Raw genomic sequence first — 18271 nt, 5'->3', positions numbered from 1 at the left:
ATCTTGATCTTTCCTGCTTACAGTGGTTGGATATTCAAAATTTGGAAATGGAGCTACTGGAATTTCAAGAAAGCTCTATCTGGAAAAGTAAATTCAATGACCTGCGTGCGGCTCTTGAACGTATTGAGTGTGAAAGGGTGACAAATGAAATCACTGCTAGCAGTTCTGAAAATGAAATCCTAAAAGCGTGGAATTCTCTGCCAGACAATATTAAGTCCATGAAAGCACTTGGGATTGCTCTTCTTACTTTGTTTGGGTCATCCTATGCTTGTGAGCAGCTGTTTTCGGCTTTGAATCATATAAAATCTGATGCTAGAAACAGATTAACGGATGACATGAGTGCTGCATGTGTTGCTCTGAAATTAACGCACTATGAGCCAAGGATTGACAAGTTATCAGCATGCATGCAACAACAAAAATCACATTAATTTTTTTCAGAGCATGCCCAATGCATATGTTTACATGAAGCAGTGTTTTCAGTTTGCAGTTAAGACACTTTCTAAGTTATTTAAATATTATTTAAAGATGTTATTTAAAAAAGGGACTTTACATGGCCCTGTTGTATTCCAATCTGGAATTTCCAATAAAAACGGTTGGTTTAATTGAAAGCTCTTTTGTTTTCTTTACATCATATTATTAGAAATGTAATGATTTAACTATTTTCTAATTTGATTGTAAATTTTACAAAAAAACATGTATAGACTCTTTGGGAATACACACCGAGTCTTGACACAGTTAACAGTTTTAAGAAGTTTATCTTTTTTTTTACTCAGCATACATTTGACATGTTATGTGAATAATACATTTAAAATATATTGTGTAACTGAATCAAATTCTTCCTAAATTCATTAAATTGAATGAAATCATTAAAACACTATAAATTGCCAATAAATTGAAATGAAAAGCAAAGGATTGTGAATCAAATTGATTCTCTGACAATACAAAGATTCCAACCTTTAAAAATGATGTTACATAGTTCAGGCAACTTTATAAAGAGTTTTTAGATACTAAAATCTTGTTATTAAGGTTTAATTGACGTGCTGGCACTTTGAGGAAATTCTTTGGTTTTGTGCGGCAGTTTGGGCACTCGGGCTCAAAAAAGGTTAGCCATCACTGCCCTAGTTTGTTCAAGTCCCTTTGCAATTTTTTGCAGTCCTCCTTAGTCCGAGCTCCACTAAATAGTTTGGTGTCATCCGCAAATTTTATTATCTCACACTTTGTCCCTGTTTCTAGATCATTTATGAATATATTAAATAGCAGCAGCCCGAGCACCGAGCCCTACGGAACACCACTCGTGACCCTCCTCCAGTCCGAGTAGTGGCCCTTCACCCCTACCCTCTGTTTCCTACCCGCCAACCAGTTTCTGAACCATCTATGTACGTCTCCGTCCACCCCATGGTTCTTCAGTTTCCGGAGTAGACGTTCATGAGGCACCTTGTCAAAGGCTTTTTGGAAATCTAGGTATATGATGTCTATGGGGTCTCCTCTGCCATCCATTTGTTAATTCCTTCGAAGAAGTTCAATAAGTAGTTAGGCACGATCTCCCCCTGCAGAAACCATCTGTAGTTTCCCGGGTCATCTCTTGATCCCTTTTTAAAGATGGGCGTAACATTGGCTATCTTCCAATCCTCTGGGATCACACCTGTTTTCAGGGATAGGTTGCAAATTTGCTGAAGTATTTCCGCTATCTCCTCCTTTAGTTCCTTCAGAACCCTTGGATGGATTCCGTCTGGACCCGGGGATTTGTCAGTTTTTAGTTTTTCTATCTGCCTGCGCACATCTTCAAGTTTCACTTCCATGGATGTTAATTTTTCTGCTTGATTTCCATTGAGGTTCCGTATTGATTGTGTCTTCGTTTGTAAATACAGACGAAAAGAACATGTTAAGTCTTTCCGCGACCTCTTTCTCCTCCTTCACCACTCCCTTCCTGTCACCGTCATCCAGCGGTCCCACCTCTTCCCTACCCAGCTGCTTCACTTTAGCATATCTAAAGAACGGTTTGAAATTTCATACTTCCCTAGCTAGCCTCTCTTCATACTCTTTTTGGCTTTTCAAACCACATGGTGACATTCTTTTTGATACTTCCTGTGTTCTTTCCAGTTCTCCTCGGTTTTGTCCTTTTCCCATTTTCTGAATGAATTTTTCTTATTGCCTATCGCTTCCTTCACTATATTAGTTATCCATGCCGGGTCTTTTGTTCGACTCTTTTTGCACCCCTTTCTGAATTTGGGAATATACAGATTTTGCACCTCGCTCACCGTGTCCTTGAAAAAAGACCAGACATTTTCTACCGTTTGCCATTTTTTGGAAATGTTCCTAAGTTTCTTCTTTACCATTCCCCTCATTACTTCATAGTTTCCTTTCCTGAAGTTAAAAGTTGTCGCTATGGTTCTCTTTCCTTTCGGTATTCCTACCTCAACCTTGAACTTGATCATATTATGATCACTGTTTCCCAACGGTCCCACTACTTCCACTTCCTTTGCATGTCTCCTTAACCCATTTAGGATTAGATCCAGAGTGGCATTTCCTCTCGTCAGTTCTCTAACAAGCTGCACCATGAAGCAATCTTATGTAGCCTCAAGGAATTCTGTCTCCCTAGCGCATCTTGAGCGTCCAAGACTCCAGTCTATCCCGGGGTAGTTGAAGTCTCCCATAATAACCGTGTTACCGCTTTTGCATTCTCGCTTCATCTCGGCTTCCATTTCTTCATCGATATCTCCGGTTTGCCGGGTGGGCGATAGTATAGGCCCATCTTTATTTCAGGCCCTTTCCTTCCCAGTATTTTAACCCATAGCGATTCCAGCTTGTTGGTCGTCTCTGCTGTGTCCATTCTTGTCAATTGTATGCTTTCTTTTATGTATAGTGCTATTCCACCTCCTTTCTGTCCTAATCTATCCTGGTGATAGAGCTTGTACCCCGCAGTGCTGTATCCCATTTGCTTTCCTCATTCCACCATGTTTCAGAGATTCCAATGATGTCTATTTCCTCTGCATTGGCCATAGCTTCTAATTCCCCCATTTTTTTTTTTTTTTTTTTTGTATAATCATATTTATTAGGCATAGCAAACCATGTACAGCAAGTCAAGCAGTAGTACATAACCGGTGAGGATAATCACTATGAAAGAAGTAATGCAAATATACAGGGAAACATGGATAACAATAATAGTGCCACATGGCTTAAACCAGCCCATTTTCTTCTGACGATAAAGTGCTTACAAGCAATGAATCCCCAAACGATTCACTTAGTGGTTCTGCATACCAACATCCATACACACTATCATACCCCCGTCTCACACAACCATTCAGAGGACGGTCCTGTCTTAGACCGTCGTATCGCCATCAGGACCATCACAGCTGTCAACCAAGGAGTACAGTAAAATAGAGACATGTAACATAAACGGGTGAGTAAACATCAACCATCAATAACCCTCAGTATAGTAAGCAGAGAATAAGGCAAAGGGCATGTCAGGTCATTTCAAGGTAAAGGCATAGACAGGAGACGCTGCCATAGGGTGCAATAAGCAACCCACGAGGTTTGTGTTCTGGGGGTATATGTGTCCAGTTCAAATCTGGCATGCGTCTTCATTCTAGCCAACCATGTAGGGAAGGTAGGGGCTTCCGTTGTGGACCATCTCTGTAATACTAGCGATTTGCCTAGAAGAATAGCATGCAGTATAAATTTTTGCTCCGAAATGTCCAGGCCCTGTTGCGTTAAATCTTGTACATCTCCTAGTAAAAGCGCTGCAGAATTCCAGGTAAAAGAACATTGAAGAACATGTTCAAGGCATCGGTGAATTAGGCCCCAGAACGTGAGAGCCGGACATTCGAAGAAGGTATGAAGAAATGTACCCGGAGCGGATGCGCAACGGACACAATTAGCGTCAGTCCACAAATGCATGCGTTCTCCACGTATTCTAGTTATGTACCCTCTGTGTAGTAACTTGAATTGAATTTCCTGTAAAGAAACTGCCTTCACCAACAAATAAATGTTCTTGAAAAACGCATGTAAATCATGTACAGTGACACTTCTTCCCATTTCATGTGACCAGTCCCTGGCCAAAAGCACCAGGGACAGCTCGGGTTGATGAGCCCGACAAGCAGAGTACCAGCGAGAAATAGAGTTCATGGAGGATGGAGTCTCTAGAAAAATGTCATCAAGGGACCCACTCTCCCATCGGCCATCATAACGGGCAATCTGGGGGGCGATATAGTGTTGAAGTTGTAAATATGTATGAATGTGTCGCGAGGGTAGGCCCCAGGCTGTTTGTACCTGAAGAAAAGAGGGGAAACACCCTCCCCCCAGGTTTATAAGCGCCCCCACTGTAGTGTCCCGCACTCCCCGTGTTGCTAGACCCCCCAGTCGTGACATACCAGGAGGGAATTCAGGATTGCGGAGTATAGAGAGAAAAGGGGAGAAATCGGGTGTTCGGGTCTGTTGTTTTCTCCACCATACCCAGGCCTTTCGAAAAGAGCTCAAAAATGGCAATAAGGGTAAGGGCGAGGGGGAAGAGTGGGTACCAGAACGCCCACTCGAGCATCCATGGATAAAGGAGGAAAAAGATAGGGGTAGGCAGCATGTGTCCAGGAGGTCCGTAGGGGAAGGAGACGAAGATGGATCCGGAACTAGGTGCGCGTGCATCCATCGAAGTAAGGCCGCTACATTATACGCGCGGATGTTGGGTAAATTCAGGCCGCCGTGTTGTTTTGCACATACCAGTTTGGAATGACTAATGCGGGGCGCCCTGTCTCGCCAGATAAATGATCGAATAGTGGCATTGTACGCACGTTCATCGGAGGACGACACCCAAACAGGGATGGCTTGTATGGGGTATAAGATTTTGGGAAAAAGTATCATTTTGACCAGTGCGACTCTGCCCATTAGGGATAGAGGCAGAGCCTTCCATCGGTGACATAGGGTTTTGATTTTACCAATTGCCGTGGAGATGTTAGCAGCGTATAGTCTCTTGGGGTCACAATACAACATGATACCCAGGTATTTAAGTTTCCCAGGGGCCACTCCCACTCCTAGGTTCTCCGTCCAGCGAGGGGTACCCGTCACCCCAAGAAGGAGAGCCTCTGTTTTGTCAAAGTTTATCTTGAGGCCCGAGAAACGCCCAAACAATTGTATAAGAGACATGAGACGTGGCATGTTGGAGTCCGCATGGTTAATGTAAAGGAGCATGTCGTCTGCGAATAGACTGATGCGGAATTCTCGCGTCCCCACGCGGAGGCCCTCAAGGTGCGGATCTTGCCGTATACGTTGTGCAAGAGGTTCTAAAGATAGTAGAAAAAGAAGAGGGGATAGTGGGCAACCCTGACGTGTCCCTCGGCCTAGCGGAAAGGGTGCCGACAACTCCCCGTTCACCAGGAGCTGCGAGGAAGGACGAGTGTAGAGAGCCGTGATCCACCCCACAAAATCGCCAGAGATGCCAAATCTCCCCAGGACCCAAAAAAGATGTTCCCATGAGACCATGTCAAAGGCCTTTTCAACGTCCAAACTGGCAATAAGGGCTCTGGCCTCAGGGGGGTGGGAGGTCTGCAATACCGTCACGACTGTTGCTCAGTCAATGGGACTGATGGGCCGCCGCGGGAGCGGACCGCTGAGCAGGATGGACCTATGGTCTGCCTCAGCGGAGGCAACTTCTTATGTTCTTATGTTCTTATGACCTTCAAGAGGTTGAGAGAGGCATGTCGGCCAGGGACAAACCCGACCTGATCTTCGTGTATCAGGTGCGGAAGGAAAACATTCAGTCGTTTCGCAAGTATGCTTCCCAAAATTTTGACATCCTGGTTAAGGAGTGATATTGGTCGGTATGATCCCAATTGGTCCTGCGGGCGGCCCGGTTTAGGTAGGATAATAACATGCGCTCGATTGTGTGTATCCCCAGGTGGGAGAGCGGTTAAGAGTCCGGTATAGTAAGATTGCAAGGCTGGGAGGATCGTAGGGGGCAACAACTTGTAAAACTCCGGCCCCATGCCATCGGGGCCTGGAGTTTTTGCAAGAGTGAGATTTCCAATAGCCGTCTGGATCTCTTGCCCCGAAATAGGGGAGTTCAATGTGCGCTGTTGTTCCTCGGTTAAGGATGGTAAGGATAGGTGTGTGAAAAATTTCTCTCTGGCTTGAGGGTCGTCCGGTGATGCCGAGTAGAGATCTCTATAGAAGCTGACAAATTTCTCAGCAATATCCCCGGGATCGGTGTGGAGTCGACCTGCCTTATCTTTGATACTAGTGATGACATGTCTGGCCTTTGGCGGTCTTACTAAATTGGCTAGCATGCGTCCCGTTTTGTTACCCCATGCATGCAGCTTATATTTGTAGAAATAAATGCTTCGTTGAGCTCGCGTATCAAGGAGGTGATTGATCTTATCTTTCAATTGTTTTAAAGAGGACCTGATTGAGGGGGTCAGATTAGATATGTGCACCCGACGCATCTCCTGAAGCTCTCGTGTGAGGGCAAGGAGCTCTCCCTCGCGGCGTTTTTTCAGAGCGGAGGAGTACGCCAGTATGTGTCCGCGCATGACAGCTTTCGCAGCTTCCCAGTAAACGACCGGTCCCACATCCAGCACAGAATTGGTACAAAGGAATTCCTCCCATTTTTTTGTGAGGAAGTCATGGAAAGTTTTGTCTGTGTATAATTGTGGGGACATGCGCCAGATTCGTTCTCCAGAGGACCGTAAGAATTGGAGGGCGATGTGCAGTAGAGAGTGGTCAGATAGGGTCGGAGCAAGCATGGCAGCCGATGCAAATTTGGGGAACCAGGATTCTGATACAAGGAAATGATCAAGTCTAGAGTAGGATAAATGAGGATGGGAATAGAAAGAGTAATCGCGCTCCTCGGGGTGGAGAGTTCTCCAAACATCCAACAATCCCAATTCCCTCATGAGATAGTTCACACCCTTATCAAAATGTGCTTTGGGGGCGCGTTTCGCTGGATGACAATCCAGCGCGGGGTTGGCTGTTATGTTGAAGTCTCCCCCTAGCACAATTAAGCTGGATGTGTGAGGGGTCAAAAGCGTGACCAAGTGTGAGAAAAAATCTGGCGAGTAGATATTAGGGGCATATACATTGCAGAATACGATCTGCTGACCCCATAGGTCACCTACCAGCAGGACATATCTCCCCTCGGGATCTGCCACCTGGTGTTGCACAGTGAACGGTATTCGTTTGTTTATGAGAATGGCCACACCCCGTTGTCTAGAGCTATAGGAGGCAAAGCCAAGCTGTCCCACCCAATCCCGTCTCAACTTACGATGTTCGTCATCCATGAGATGTGTTTCCTGGAGAAATGCAATGTCCGTGCGTTCCCTTCTGAGATATGCGAGAAGCTTGGTTCTTTTTATGGGAGAGTGGATCCCGTCTACATTAAGCGAAGATATTTTCAAAGAAGACATATTAGTACATATGCATTATAAACAAAGCATTGAAATACAGAGAAAATCATGGAGCAGGGGACGTCCCAGCCAAATCCCCCCTCCGCAGTTATTGACAGCAATAGACATTTCATAGAATTAATGAACATCTGGTCCTGGTGGCGATAATCAGCAATCCCATTCAGCCCCCCCGCAGACATTCTCATGCACACCCCCCATTCATTCCTCCCCCCCACAAGCAGAACATAACAGAACAGAACCCCCCTCCCCCCCAAACCATGTAACCTTCCCAAAGTGCCCACTGAAAGCAGGAAAAACGAACAGTGAACAGAGAACAGCCCCGGGCCACGCCCCACGTGCAGTGCAAAATATGAACAAAAAATGAACAAAAAAGTGCCCTCTTGGCATAAACTCATTTGCAATGTAGCTTCATGTCAGCAGGATGTGAAAAAGAAAAAACAAAAGGGAGAACTGGTTACAGAGGCACAACCAAGAGAGGGTTATATAAAGAAATAAGGCAATGAAGGACCAAACTTAGGGATTCAGATCGGTCGCTGTGCTGTTCTCGCACTAATCTTCTGTGTAGAAGCATATGGGAACGTGCCGATGTGCAAGTTCAAAATCCTCCTCTATCATCCATTTCCGACTCGCGGCAGCGAGTTTCAGATGCCAGGGTACGAAGCAGAGACTTCAGTCATTGTTTGTAGAGGTTCAATGAGGATTATTATCCAGAGGAAGTGGCGCAGGTAGCTGCAGGATGAACTTCTCCAAATCCCTCGGGGTTTCAAAGTAGAGGGTTTTGTTGTTATAAAACACCCTCGCCCGGGCAGGGTAGAGCAGGGACACCCGAATATTGCGTCGATATAGTGTATTGCAGTGGGGCGCCATCGCCTTCCGCCGAGATGAGATAAGGGGAGAGAAGTCTTGGAATATCAGGATCTTTTTACCATCATAGAGAAAGTCTACCCCTTTGCGGAAGTGAGCCAGTATCCGTTCCTTTATCGCAAAGTTGAGAAACCTGGCGAGGACTGGACGCGGCCGCGTGTCGTCCGCCGCCCGTTGGCCCACATGGTGTGCTCGTTCTATCTGAACAAGTAGGCCCGGGTCTGTGTGTTCCAAGATTTTCATTAGCCAGTTCTCTAACCCCTTGCGTAAATCCACTTCCCGGATTGTTGCTGGTAACCCTACGAACCTCAGATTCTTTCTTCTCCCTCGGTTTTCGTGGTCGTCCACGCGGTCCTGCAGGGATTTGTTGGAGGTTTCCAGGGTTCGTATGCGTTCTTCAAAAGCAGCGGCCTGATCTTCCTGGCGTGCCACCCGATCCTCGACACGTTGCAAGCGGCCTGCGTGGTTATCTAGGCTTTCTTTGATGTCTTCCATGAACGTGTGTATTTTAGCCAGCTTGTCTTCCATTACTAATGTTAAGGATCGTGTCAATTCTTGCACCGCAGCCTCCTGTAACGTAAACATAGGCACTTCATGGGTGTCCGCCATTTTTGGCTCTTGCGGCTTCGCCTTGTCTCGTGTGCCCCGTTGCGGTTTTGAGGTCATCGCTCGCGCTGTGCACCCTGAAAAACCGTCAGCGCGGTCAGCGAAGTGAGGGGCAGTCAGAGGTCCGTTCGAATACGGAGGAGTGTCGATCTAGTTCAGGTAATGTGCAGGTTTAGTGCAGCGTGGCCCGGAGCCGTGGAGAGACACGTCCGCTCAAGCGCACGGCATCACGTGACCCCCCCCCCCATTTTGTTTCTTAGGCTCTTTGCATTAATATATATGCAATTTAGATCCTGGTATTTTGTTGTCTTCATTTCCTTTCCCTGTGCTTTGGTCTTTAGTGTCTTTTCATTTGCTACAATCTTTCTAACCTCCTCTTCTGGGTTAGTTGACTCCTGTAATTTGTCTTGTTTCTTCCCAGCCTTGTTTCCCCTTAGTATCTTCACAGGATACCTTCTTCCGAATCGTCAACGCTTGGTCAACTGTCGGCTTTCCCCTTCCTCTTAGTTTAAAGCCTGTTCTATTCCTCTCTTTACGTTGTATGTTAGAAGTCTAATTCCCACCACGCTCAGGTGCAGTCCATCTCTCCTGTAGAGCAATAACCCCAGAATGTTGTCCAGTTCCTCACAAAGTGGAATCCTTCTTTCTCACACCATTTCCTCATCCACGCATTTATTGATTGTAGTTCCTCCTGCCTTTTCACATCTGCCCTGGGTACTAGTAGGATCTCTGAGAACGCTATCATCTGGTCCTCATCTTCAGCTTCCTTCCCAGAATCTTGAACTGTTCTATCAGCGTGCTTCTTCTGTAGTCTCTCCTGCTGACATAATTCGTCCCGATGTGGATCATTACTGTGGTCTTTTCCGTCTCTGCTCCTTCCAGGATCTTTCCAATTTTGTCCACGATGTCCTTGGTCCTCACTTCTGGGAGGCAGGTCACCAGTCGATCCTCTGTCCCTCCTGCTATGTGGTTGTCCACATGTCTAGGATCGATGACTTTCCCTTCTTCAATTTTCGCTTCAATCTCAGGTCAATGTCCTCGGTGTGCTTTGCTCTTTCTTCTTCTGGGCATCGACATTTTGGAATCCGAACTTTTTTTTTTAGTAAATTTTGTCTTGGAATCCGAATGCTGCTTTGGAATCCGAACCTGCGTTGCTCAGCCCAAAGCTTCCCCTCTAACACAGCTTCCTGTTTCCGACTGGGAGGAAAGCTTTTGACTGAGCAATTGTTGCAGTTCCTGTATGCTCGGATCTTACTGCCTCTGCCACGTGGGACCGATCTTGCTGCTTCTTCCAGGGGGACCTGATCTTGCTGTGTCAGACAGGTGGGCCTGATCTTGCTGCAGACCCTACAGGAGATCGTCAGCCTTCTGCGGCAGCTGGTTGCCATCTTTTAGGAGCCTGTTTAGGGGACGAAGGGGCAAACCTGAGGGCCACGCTGCCAATGGGCCATTGAGGCCCCAATCATGTTACCAATAGTGTCCCTGACAGCTCACAAGTAGCTGGCAGAAATCCAATGACTGAAAGGACATCACACGGCCTCTCCATCGCATATTCAGGAGACTTTACCTACTGTATCTCATTGGGACATACTTGGATGTTAACCTACTTGATGTTACTGGCTGTCGGCTACAATGCTGTCACCATATTCTCTGCCAATGAAGTATTGAGATGTGATGTATAGATGCAAACTGTACAGTGATGGTTAAGGTGTGCAATAGTTGCACTGAAGGTGTGTTCCAATCCCATGACTAGGGTAGGAAGACATGCATATGGTGGGACAGTGTTATACGCAATAAAGGGTACCTTACCCATATCAGTGGAAAACAGGTATGTAGTGAAATTAAAAGTCCCTGCCATCAGATAGGATGTGGTGAGGAGGCCCTAAAGATTGACACTGAAAACGTGGGAATGCTAGGCTGTATATCTGAGGTCACAAATAGCTTCTCTAACCTATGGGCCAATGGATGATGATGTAACCAGGCCAGGGGTACAGGGAGCAGCATTGAGATTAGAACCTACAACCTCTGGAGACAGAGGCTGCTGCAGCAGGACAGCCCTCACAGATATTTGCTGACCCTTACAAATGAGAAAGTATGTGAGGCTCAGAACTGCTCGCTTATTTTGCACAGGTTGGAGCATGTTGGGCCAATTGGACAGGTGTGTGCCATGTTGTTACCTTAAGTATGATATTGTATGTTCTCATAATGCGTACATATTTGTATGGAGATTGTTCTATGATAGTCTTTTGTGACCAGGTGTTCTACTATTCATGTCTACCTCAGCAAAGGTGTATGCATTTATATTTGAATCTTGACTACACAAACAGACCAAAATAAATATCAGATACTACCTCTAATCTGGGTGTCATGTGTGATCCCTTGATATCATGTCACTGACCTGCACCTAACAAAAGGGCTGGCAGGCAGCCAACTGAAAGTGGAAACGTGGCCATGTTGTAAGTAAGATCTGGATGAAACCAGGACCATGTCACATACAGGACCTGAGACAGAGGTTGTGTTAGTCACAGTTCAAGAAAAAGGGGAGAGATGTAGACTTGGGATTTCCATGGATTTGCAATGGATGTAATACCTGACTGTCTGAATAGCTCCCCCTGTTTCTAGAGGCATATGTTAACCCTCGACTGAAGGGACATATTATGATTGAGCACTCATATCAAAGGGAGCTGGTGACTGCTGTGCAATGCTGCCGTTCATATACAATCAGTTAGATCCCATAAGAGCTACACATGTGCAAGGTGAGGCACTAAGAAGCTGCCCATTGTCAACTGAGAGAATAATCCCCCCCCTCCCAATGACACCAAAAAGCTGTAACAGCTGAGCCACCAACAAGGCCACACATACACCTGTGGACAGGATCAAGGGTGTGCGAGGAACGAATCCCAGGGGAGGGGAGGGGGGGTAAGGTGAAGCAATCATTGGGGGAGGGAGGTGGCATTGTGGGATAAGGAGCCCCCCCCCTAGGCAGGGATGGAAGATGGGGAGAGGGAGGAGATGTGTTCCAGGAAGCTCACCCAATCTTTGCCCTTACCCTGTTTTGGCCCCTATACAGATTGCTCCCCCCCCTGCTCGTCTAAACGCTGTTTCAAACAGGCTTTCCAGAGGGTAATCAGCAACGTGAGGCCCTGACAGCTCTATAAGCATGTAAAACATCAGTGATTAAGCAGGAATACTTGCTTACCTGAATACAGCCACACGCTTGAAAAGGCAGACCATGTAATGTGTAGCATCCAGCAAACGGGTTAGGATTGCATCAGTAGATAGGAAGGTGTCTCCAAACAGATAGGAGACGAACGTTCATGCTGATGTAGACGTATCCCGGCCCCCTGGATTTAAACTTACCAATAACCGTGGCCTAGACGTGTTTCGGATTTGTCCATAACGTATTACGTGTTGGAAGTGCTTAATTGCCAATAAATATGTCTAACCTCATATTATCAAAAGTGTGAGTACTTTGACACCATGGCTCCCAAATCGGCCAAAGCTCTGTCTCGGAAGCCTAACTTCACCCAGGCTGAGACCGAAATGTTGGTGCAGGAGGTGCACACACACCACCACCAGCTCTTCTCACCCCAAGGTGAGAGACTCGGGGCATACTCAAAGAGCAAGGTCTGGACGGCAATAGCTCAGCGCCTGAATGCAGTCCACCACCATAAGCGAGATGTGGAGGACTGCAAGAAGAAATGGAGAGCATCAAAAGGGACGTCCGAGCTAAGATGGGCAACCTATGGTGTGGGCACCCAGGACACATCAGCTGCCGCACCTGCACTGCCTTCTGGAATGTACCTGTCTTAATCCCCAGTCTCACAGCTATGTCCCCTATTCTGTAAGACCTCTCTTTCATCCTTCTTCTTCTACTCCTCTAATGGGGCAGTAAGTACACCTGCTCTTCAAACCTTTCCATAACACCTGTTTGGTACTGCTCCATGTGCTGATGGCAGAGCATGGAATTAGATTCCTACACCTTTGTACAGACAATGTGAAACTATTGCTATGATCAACAGGTGTGCTCACATAAGGTGTCTGCACATACACTGCTTTCACCCCCTTCATTATGTCACCAACACACCGCTGGTAGCTGGGTATGTGGTCACACACCTTTGGGATTCATATTACCTGTGGTATGCTGTGACATCCATATGTGCTTTTCCCCTATGTAGATGTCAGCTCTGACGAGGATCAGGCCGGATGCAGTGGCATCGACACACTGACTGTGCTGGGACAGCAGGATGACACAGCTGCAACACTCAGCCAGCAGGGGCCAGACGAGTCCCAGGACATCCAACCCCAGGAGCCTGCCAATGGGGATGAGGAGCTGCCAATTCTCCCACCGCCTGAGCAGTTTGCCAATGTGGCTGCTGATACCGAGGAGGGCAGTGAGGCCGCACAGCCTGGCCGCTGGAGGGCACTCAGTCACCAGCGTCGCCACCTGCTGAGACTGGCCTAGAGGCTACTGGGCCACAATCTGACCCTGGAGGGATATCGGCAGCAGAAGCTCCACCTGCTGAGAGAGGGTGTGGAGGCAAGACAGCAGTCACTGGAGGCAAAACAGTAGTCACTGGAGGTAAAACAGCAGTTACTGGAGGCCCAACGGGAGACGAATGAACTGCTGAGGCAGCTTTTGCATGCCAACACTGCCATCGTTGGAAAGCTGGAAGGCCTCCAGAGTGAGCTGAGAGCTACAAACCATCCTCTCTCCACAAGCCAGCACGCTGATCAGGTGCCTGCACCACCCTCCACCACTGGCTCAGTGGTGACAGGACGCAAAGCCACAGAGAAAAAAAGGCACCCCCAGCTGTTGGGGCCTGTTCCACGCCTGCCTTCCTCCACTCAGGTTACATGGCCAGCTTTTGGACAGCAGAACACTGACTCCAGCAGTGATAGTGGTAGCTCAGACACTGATGTGGCCCCAGTTGGTCCAGAAGCTTCATCTGTACCTAGAGGTGGAGCTGGGAGGGCTGTCAGGGGGCGTGGGAGACCACGTGGGCGAGGGAAGGGGATGGGGAGGTAGGTAAGGGGCTGGTGTCGGTCGTGTATGTGGGTGGGGGTGGGGTTGGTGAGGATGTGTGTATGTAAGGGTGGTGGTTTGCACACAATGTAGGAAAATAAAGGTGTTTCTTTAAAAGAACCTATTGTCGGTGCTGTTTACACGCTTCAGCTTATGTACACTGAAGCTGACTATTGTCTGTGCTGTTTACAAGCTTCAGCTTATCTACTCTGAAGCTAACATTAGCCTGGGTTAGTTGTGCAGTCCAGTTAAATGGCACTGGACTGATTGAAGGGTTGGTGGGGAGGTTGAGATAGAGATGGTCAGAGTGAGGGGGTACACACACACGCTATTACACACCCTTCCCTTACCTATACACAGGCCGGCACACACTCAGGAACAGCTTAGACGGTGTAAAAGCAGGTCTAAGTTAAAACGCTACTTTGAACGCACAGAGCAAACTAATTTACCTTTTGTTATCGTATTTGTACGTTTGGGGCCTAAACCCGCCCTTGGAACGCCCCCATTTTGTACGACTTACGTTGGACGTTTTGCGGCGTAGGATGTGCAGCTGGCCAACCTTTGATTATGGTCGCTTGAACGTTTTGCCGGGTAAGACGTCCAAACTCCGACTTAGGCGGTTTTTTAGACGTTTTTGTGTTTTGATTATGAACCCCATAGAGAGCTGCTATTCCCCATTTTCTACCATCTATATCCTTCCTGATCAAATATAACAAACCTGCAGATCATTTAGGGAAATGTCATAAAGCATTTTCTGTGTGTAAAGCATGATTTACACATGGTATATGGCTTTTATAAAATTCAGAAAGTATATGCATATAAACAAAAAAGGTGCATTGAATGATGCTGCCTCCTTTTACATGCTGAGTTTAGACAGTTCTGAGAGTACATTTTAGGTATAGCAGTTGCATAGTTGCATATGCGTTAAAAAGCTTTTTAAAACTATATATGTATGCATGTCTCCGAGCACATTTTTATAACAAACATGTTTTAAATAATTTTTATAGGTTTCCTATTATGAAATTAATTCTCGTTCCTCCGCTTGCACAATGAAATTGGGCATCTTTTATCCAAGGCATTTGTTTCCTTGTTGCAGACTAACTGCCTGCAGTACCTGGATGCACGGAACACTCCTCTGCTAGACCATTCAGCGCCATTTGTTGCACGTGCACTACGTATCAGTAGCAGCCTCGTAGTGCTACACTTGGAGAATGCAAGCCTATCAGGCCGACCCCTTATGTTACTGGGTAAGTATTAAAGAGGTCAGTAAAAGATACCTTGAAGAATAGCTTTGATTATGTATTAGTAAGAGAGAGAGGTTCTTGCTTTCAAGCCCAACATAGGTGAGTTGTGTTTGCGATTGTTCAATTATAATAGCTAATTTGATCTATCTTGGCTTCTGTAATGAAAGAGTTCTAGTGTAGAAAATTAAAAAAGGACTTTCCATTTAAGCCCACCTACCCCAGCAATTTTGGAGGGAAAAGAGGAGAAGCATAGCAAATATTTCTGGTGATTGTGTTTCTTTCCTGATGAGAGTACACATTTCCAGTCCCACGGTCTATGCAACTCTCTCATTTTCCTTCATTTTATTTTCCACCCAAGTTTAGTCCTCTTTACTCTTCTCCTCCATGCTCCATCCTAACCTGGTGCAGCTCTCTCTACTCTACTGCAGTTCTCAGCCTTCTTCCAGTGCCCTCCTCTTCACAATTACTGGAAACACTTCCGTTCTTCTCCCCTTTCCCACAGCTTTCATTTTCCTCTCATTTTACAAAACAATCTGCTGTTATGGTGCACTCTTCCCAGCCCTCTCTTTCTGATTTCTTCCCCCTATCTCCCCCCTTATTTCTCTTTCCCTCTATCCACTTTGCTACTGTTTTCTATTCCCCTACTCTTGCCGAAACTCTTTCTGACTCTGCTACTACCTCTCAGACCTTGATTAAGATGGAATATGCATTTCTCCTGTCCCCATTTCCCTAGGGGGCAGTGATCAGAAGCAAAGATGCTTCAATGTTCTCCCTAGGGCCTTTTAGCTGGGCGGTCCGCCCAGCTAATTTAGACGAGTGCCCGGCTATCATCTGCTGCTGCCGCCGCTGCTGAACATTAAAAAAAACCCAAAAACCCCGGCTTGGAGATTTCAGCCCGTAGCGAACTTATGCTCCAGGGCTCTAACGTGTGCGTGCCGGCTTCCCTCCGAAACCGGAAGTTATGTCGGGGGGGGGGGGGGGGGGAGAAGGGAAGCCGGCAAGCACATGTTGAGAGCCCTGAAGCAAGTGTTCACTACGGGCTAAGGCACGAGACAGGTTAGTGAAGCATTTGCTCTTCTTGCTGCCGGGTCCTGCCTACTTTCTGTTTCCGCAAAGGCAGAACCCGGCAGCATTTCCCCCAATAGGTCGATCGCGATCTTGGGCCGATTAGCCTTCCTCTTTCCAACGGCAGAATTGATGTCGGGGAGAGGAATGCTGGTCAGCCAAAGCAGGGAGAGCTGGGGTGGCATCGGCTTTCGGGCCTGTTATTGGTGGCGGTTTGGGTCCTGGTTCCCGATGGCAGTAGCAGTGGCTTGGGGAAGGGCAGGGAGAAAGAAAGAAAAAGGGCAGGCAGGGAGACAGAAGGAAAGAAGAGAAACAGAAAAAAAAGAAAGGGAGGCAGAGAGAAAGAAAGGGCAGGGAGAGAGGAAGGAAAAGTTGGGGGAGGAAATGAGGTCTGGAGGAGAGGAAGCATACAGGCCAAAAGAAGGGAAGAAAGATTGGATGCACAGTCAGAAGAAGAAAGTGCAACCAAAGACTTATGAAATCACCAGACAAGGTAGGAAAAATGATTTTATTTTAAATTTAGTGATCAAAATGTGTCTGAATTTATATCTGCTGTCTATATTTTGCACTAAGGTCCCCTTTTACTAAACTGCAATAGAGGTTTTTAGCACAGGGAGCCTATGAGCGTCGAGAGCAGCGCTGGGCATTCAGCGCAGCTCCCTGCGCTAAAAACTGCTATCGTGGTTTAGTAAAAAGGGAGGGGGTATATTTGTTTATTTTTGTATGGTTGTTACTGAGGTGACAGTGCATAGAGTCATCTGCTTTGACCTCTATGAAAAACCCTGGAATAAGAATGATAATTAACATTTTCTATGCATACATTGTGCTTTGTGTTTTTTTTAAATTTTATTGTTGGTAGATCATTTTGACTTGGTCATTTTAAAAGTAGCTCGCAAGCCCAAAAAGTGTGGGCACCCCTGCTCTAGAACATTGCTCCTTAGTTTTATCAAGTGGCGCAGTGAGGGGCCAGCACTTTACATCTTATCACCTCATTCTTTCTTTTTTTCTCCTCATGTACAGCACGGTTCTTTATTCTAAGCAGCTCTGGCACTAACAGTACTACGGGTGCCTTATGCTATTTTCACTACCACTTGCAGTCAGGTTTAGCATTTTATCATGGTTTTGGTTTTTTATTTAGTTTTTCACCAGTATTTTCATTTATTTATTAAAGCAGCCTTTTTTAACAGCCCGATGCCCCTCCCCTATCAGTGTGCATTCAATCCACTGCCGACACTTTTTTGGCGCCTCTTTCAACAGATCAAATATCATAGCCCCACTGTCGCGTGTTCACATTTATTCTGCGTACGAGTTTATCTCATCAGTGCAGAGACCTTTTCGTTAGTCTCTTCTCTCCCTTTTTTACTTTTACTTTCCCGAGTGCTGTGGTTTTATTCTTTGGTTTTAATAGAAGCTCATTTGAATAATAATTTAGATCTTTCCCAGGTTTCACTTTTCATCTACCCGGTCTTTTCTGGTTTCCTTTCTATAGTCTGCTTTTCGTCTGGAGTCTTTTGAGTTTAGAATTACATGACATATTTTTGTGGTTATAATTGTATGACATGTCTAAATCGGTCAAGTTATCCATTCTTTTTATTATTTTTTGTCCCCTCATACAGTGGCAGACCGCCCCGGGTGACAGCCTTAGGGGGGTACACAGCCAGCTGGATCCAGAACCTTCTGAGCTGCTCTAAATGGCACCTGCACCTCAGCGCGGCTGCCGTACTTATTCCGAAGGAGAGTCGGCAGCCACACTGAAGTGCAGGAAGGTCCTGCGATGACTGTATTTGCCACCTCTGCCTCCGGAAGACGTAAGTGGCGTCGGAAGGGGTGGACTGGCAGCTGCAGTCATTGCGGAACCTTGCCACAACTCCCTGCATCTGCCGGCCCACCCCCTCCAACATCACTTACATCTTCCAGAGGCAGAGACAACAGAAGCAGTCATCGTGGGACCTTGCTGGTTTGGAGGGAGAGAGGAGCATAGAAGGGTGGTAGAGGGAGAAAAAGGGAGTCAGGGTGGTATGGAATGGTGGTGGAGGGAGAGAAAGGGGGCAGATGCTGATGGAATTGGTGTGCAG

The 18271-nt window shown here is 46.6% G+C and overlaps 1 protein-coding gene across 3 annotated transcripts in view; it reads left to right on the top strand.

Moving 5' to 3' along the window:
* PPP1R37 (protein phosphatase 1 regulatory subunit 37) overlaps positions 1-18271 on the top strand; it is a 712503-nt gene that overhangs the window by 318577 nt on the left and 375655 nt on the right. For all 3 annotated transcript variants that reach the window (XR_004540288.1, XM_033954028.1, XM_033954027.1), the window contains exon 6: positions 14984-15134. Coding sequence is in view for 2 of the 3 variants with exons in the window: in XM_033954028.1 (XP_033809919.1) it covers positions 14984-15134 (151 nt within the window). In the remaining variant the exon portion in view is untranslated. The remainder of the gene's footprint in view (positions 1-14983; positions 15135-18271) is intronic.

Source organism: Geotrypetes seraphini, chromosome 8, assembly GCF_902459505.1.
Source record: "Geotrypetes seraphini chromosome 8, aGeoSer1.1, whole genome shotgun sequence".
NCBI classification, from domain to species: domain Eukaryota; kingdom Metazoa; phylum Chordata; class Amphibia; order Gymnophiona; family Dermophiidae; genus Geotrypetes; species Geotrypetes seraphini.
This window is presented reverse-complemented; position numbering and strand designations above follow the sequence as displayed.